The 4,473-nt window shown below is 55.2% G+C and overlaps 1 protein-coding gene across 1 annotated transcript in view; it reads left to right on the plus strand.

Annotated features, from left to right (window-relative positions):
- The window catches only part of PTPN23 (protein tyrosine phosphatase, non-receptor type 23), a gene marked incomplete at its 5' end in the record, with an annotated part of 27,735 nt that extends 23,273 nt beyond the window's left edge, over positions 1–4,462 (plus strand). Inside the window, 4 exons of the mRNA XM_018571349.1 lie at positions 602–706; positions 797–935; positions 2,361–2,474; positions 3,874–4,462. Of these exons, the coding sequence (XP_018426851.1) occupies positions 602–706; positions 797–935; positions 2,361–2,474; positions 3,874–4,446 (931 nt within the window). The remainder of the gene's footprint in view (positions 1–601; positions 707–796; positions 936–2,360; positions 2,475–3,873) is intronic.
- Positions 4,463–4,473: the final 11 nt, after the last annotated feature.

A 4,473-nucleotide genomic window follows, 5' to 3' on the forward strand; every position in this document is an offset into this window, starting at 1 on the left:
AGCCGACCTGTGACAATGAGACTGTCACAGGTCGGCTCAGTAGATCGGGAGGTGAGGGAACACATACCGGGTTCGCTCACCTCTTGATCCTGTCACGGCTCTCTGCCGTGACAGGGGGAGGGGCTGGATTCCCCGCTCCGATCTGCCAGCGCTGACTGGCGGAACGGACGGGGGAGGGGGGGGGGACAGCTGGCTCTGCCTCTAGATAGGCAGAGCCAGCTGTCACTCACGCAGCTGGGCGGATTTCGACGTGAGCTGTAGCTCCCTATATACTGAGCTTAGGGTGACGGGAGGACGCTAGTTTGTGTCCCCCCGTTACCCTTAGGAGAACGATGGGGAAAAGCCCTGACCCCATAGTTCTCCTTTAAGCCGACCTATGACAGTCTCATTGTCACAGGTCGGCTGGAACTATGAGGAGGAGTGATTTTCACTCCCCTCATAGTTCTCCTTTGAATGATTTCCTGTGTGTCTCGGTGGACCCCAAGAAAAGGATTTGACTGCGAGTACATAATTCCTATATTCCCCTTGGAGACGGAGATCTGGAGAGATGACGGGAAGATGTCGGTGTTTCTGAGCAGAACGTGTCTTCTTTTTCTTTCAGCGGACTTCCGGACAGTAAAGGAAACTTGCTGCGATTCATCCAGGATGTCCATAAACACTACTTGCACCAGCGTCCCCTCCACATGCCCATTGTAGTGCACTGCAGGTGAGTGGCTCTCTCCTCCCGCCCATCGTCCCTGTACCTGGAATGCATCCTATGTAAGTCCTGATGTTACGTTTTTTCCTTCTCCTGTAGCTCTGGCGTGGGGAGGACGGGAGCTTTCTGCCTCCTATACGCTGCCATGCAGGAGGTGGAGGCCGGGAACGGAATTCCAGACCTGCCGAAGCTGGTGAATAAGATGAGGCAGCAGCGGAAGCACATGCTGCAGGAGAAGGTACGCCGCCGCTCGTCCGAAGGGGCTTCCTCGGGGTGTGAAGTGTCTGATGTGCAGATCTTATACGGGGGGGACATGTATGGGGAGTCGGGTATTGCCCTGGGGGGGGACATGATGCCAGACGGGACCGGTGTAAAGCCGGCCATATACTTTTTCTTGTCTCGTTCGGCCCCGGCAGGAAATCACTCGCTTCCCCCATCTACGTGATACAGTCTGGATGGGGGAACCTCCCCTGCTGGCTAGTTACTATTATACAGGATTTATGGAGCGCCAACAGTGTGCGCAGCGCTTTACAATATAAGGAAGACATTACAATCACAAAACAAGATGGTAAGGAGGGCCCTGCCCCTGAGAGCTTACAATCTAAAAGGGGAGGGGCCAGTGATACATGAGGAGGGAGCTGTGTGGGGATGAATTGTTTGAGAAATTGATGGTTGAGTGGTTAGGTTGAGGTCGGAATGGCTTCCCTGAAGAGATGAGTCTTAAGTATTGGCTGCAGTCACTGTTCAGCCAGAAATTCTCCACCCGACTTCTACAAAAGACATTTTAATAATCGGCCAATGCAGCAGAAGACGGCCGAAATCCACCCATGCATCGCGGCTAGCCAGTGGCGTAACAATCGCCATAGCAACCCAGGCGGCCGCTATGGGGCCCGTGCACAGGGGGTCCGGCATCCCTCTGATGCCGCCTGGGTCGCTATGGCGTCTCGGGTGCTGGCTGTCACTGACATAGCTCAGCAGCTGCTGTGAAGGAGAACGTTCCCCCCTCAGCCCCTGCTGAGCTGTGTCAGTGACAGCCGGCAGATGCGGCAAAATAGGCCGGTTACACCGGCATTTTCAGTAAAGGAGGCGGGGCCCGCCTAACAGCAACCCCGCCTCCTCATCACTGGCCAGCGATATAAGAGCAGGTGGGGCCAGTGATGTAAGAGGAGGTGGGGCCCGTCGATAGAAGGAGGCGGAGCCCAGGAACGGAAGAGGAGGCAGGAGCCCGGCGGCGGCGACAACGGAGGTGACAGGTAAGAGGCGTACAGCGCAACTGAGACCTTGCAGAGCCCACCATAGAGAGTCTATGGTGGGCTCTGCAAGTGGCATAACTAGCAATCACGGGGGCCCCATACAAAATTTTGCTATGGGGCCCTGTGATTTCTAGTTACGCCCCTGCGGCTAGCGTTAGAGTATTGTCTCGCAGCGATGTTTCATGAAGATGGCTGTGTGCCGCCTTTGGGCTTGGGCTGATGCCGTCAGTCTGAGACACTTCTAAGATCAATCGGAATGAATTGACCTCCTTCTGACTTGCTTCAAGTGGCTTTTACGTTGCCAAAGCCTTGAAGCCGCACAGGCCCCAATACTCCCTTTATCATTAAACCCCCAAAACGCTGAGGAGTTGATTATTTGGTATTTGAAGTCTTCCTTCGTCTTCTCCCAGATACATCTAAAGTTCTGCTACGAGGCCATTCTAAAGCACGCGGAACAAGTTCTGCAGAGACACGGGGTCTTCACCCCCTCATCCAGCAAGCCACAGCCCGCTTCCTCTCAGAAGGTAAGTGCATGCAGGAGGTGGCTGGAAGGGGAAGAAAGGCCGGAGAAGGGAGGTGGAGGGAGATGAGGGTCTGGAGGAGAAAGGAGGATATCTGGGAGGGGAGGTCAATGGCTGGAGATGAGAGAGAGCCTGCAGGAGAAAGCATGGTATTTTGGAGGGGAATGCGGGTGGCTGGAGATGAGTGCCTGGAGGAGAGAGGCGGGGCTATGGAATGGGAAGGCGGGTGGATGGAGTCAGGTGCCTGGAGTAAAATTGCGGGTAGCTGCAAACGAGTGCCTAGAAGAAAAAGATGGATGGCTGGACATGAGAGCCAGGAGAAGAAATGCGGATGGCTGGCGGAGAAAGGAGTCTGGAAGGGGGAGGCGGGTTGCTGGAGATAAGTGCCTGAAGGAGGAAGGTGAGTGTCTGGGAGGAGAGAGGCGGGTGTCTGGGAGGAGAGAGGCGTGTATGGAAGGACCCCAAATCATAAATTGTTACCGGGTTAGAGGCAAATAGTTGTCGGCAGAATTGGCTTTGAATAACTTTACTACATAGACAAGAAAATTCTGCCCAAATATCAGGTGAACCCGTCCTTCCTCCCGAGCAGGAGTCCCAGATCTACTAAGCTGTGACTCCAGATCCTGTTTGTTCCTGTTTTGATAAATCTCCCCCATTGTATTCTAGGACCTTACAAGGTTAATACAGGATCGTATTCAGTATGTGAGCGTGTTTTTATCTCTCGCACACCTTTTATTTATAATTTTGTCCTCCATTACACGCAGGTCAAGCTGTCCAGCAACATCGTGCTGGGACAGACCATTTAACCACCGTGACAGGGGAGGGGCTGGATTCCCTCCCTCCCCTGTCCAATCCTCCAGCGCTGACTGGCGGAATGGACGGGGGAGGGGGCGGGCACAGCTGGCTCTGCCTCTAGATAGGCGGAGCCAGCTGTCAATCACGCAGTTGGGTGGATCTCAACAGTAATGTCAGGATCGGTCCCGGCTGCGGCGTCTCAGTATACCGCGAGCAGTAGCCCCCTATATACTGAGCTTAGGGTGACGGGGGTACGCTAGTTTGTGTCCTCCGGTTACCCTAAGGAGAACTATGGGGAAAAACACTGACCTCATAGTTCTCCTTTAAGGAGCGTTAGCTGGACTCGTCGTTGTCAATGTGCATCAAGTAAAAGACAAAGACTACTCTATCTAGAGGGCGACAAGGCTGCTCTGTGATTACACGGCGGTGTTGTCACCCTGTTACAGGAAGTGGTAGTATAAATCTTCTGTCGGACTGGAGAGGTAATAAAAGGATATTTTGGGGTATTAATAGGAAGTTCCGTGTTTAGTGTTGGTGACGGAACGCATCTTAGATGTCATTTATTTTTGCCCGGAATTCCCAACTGACCCTTCCATTTCCCTTCCAGACGTACACCGTGCTGGACCCGCAGGACCTTGTGCTCGGAGGGGATATGACCATCAGCTCCATCCAAGCGACCATTGCCAAGCTGAGTATTAGGCCGTCCTGCGGCAGCCCCGAGGCCGCCAACCATTACCCGCCATCTTCAATCCCTGCCGTAAGCGAGCAAGCGACAATGGAGTTGTCGCAGCCGGTCCTTCCCCCGACCTCCTCCCAGCCGGATCTCATCGCGCAGACGTACGTAGAGCCGGCTCCATCTCCGATCCCGCCTCTGCCCGCTTCCAATGGCCCCGCCCCCGAGGTCCCCGCAGAAGCCATTAACCATCATGCAGTGGCCTCTGAAGATGCCGGACCGGAGCCCGGCGGCGCCCCCCCCGCGCCGCCCTCGTCCTCTCTGAACCTGCTGGCCGCTCTCACCCCGGAGGCCTTCAACCTGGACTCCTCCCAGCGGGGGAAGCAGAAGATGAACAAGCAGAGCTTCCTGCAGCCTCAGAACGACGGCGGCCTGGCCCGGGGGGGCAAGACCGGCGACGACCCCCTGAGCATGCTCGACCCTCTCTGGACACTCAATAAAACCTAGGCGCGGACGTCTCTCTTGGAGTCGCAT

The sequence above is a fragment of the Nanorana parkeri genome, unplaced genomic scaffold, assembly GCF_000935625.1.
Source record: "Nanorana parkeri isolate BGI_ZX_2015 unplaced genomic scaffold, ASM93562v1 scaffold1739, whole genome shotgun sequence".
Classification (NCBI taxonomy): Eukaryota; Metazoa; Chordata; class Amphibia; order Anura; family Dicroglossidae; genus Nanorana; species Nanorana parkeri.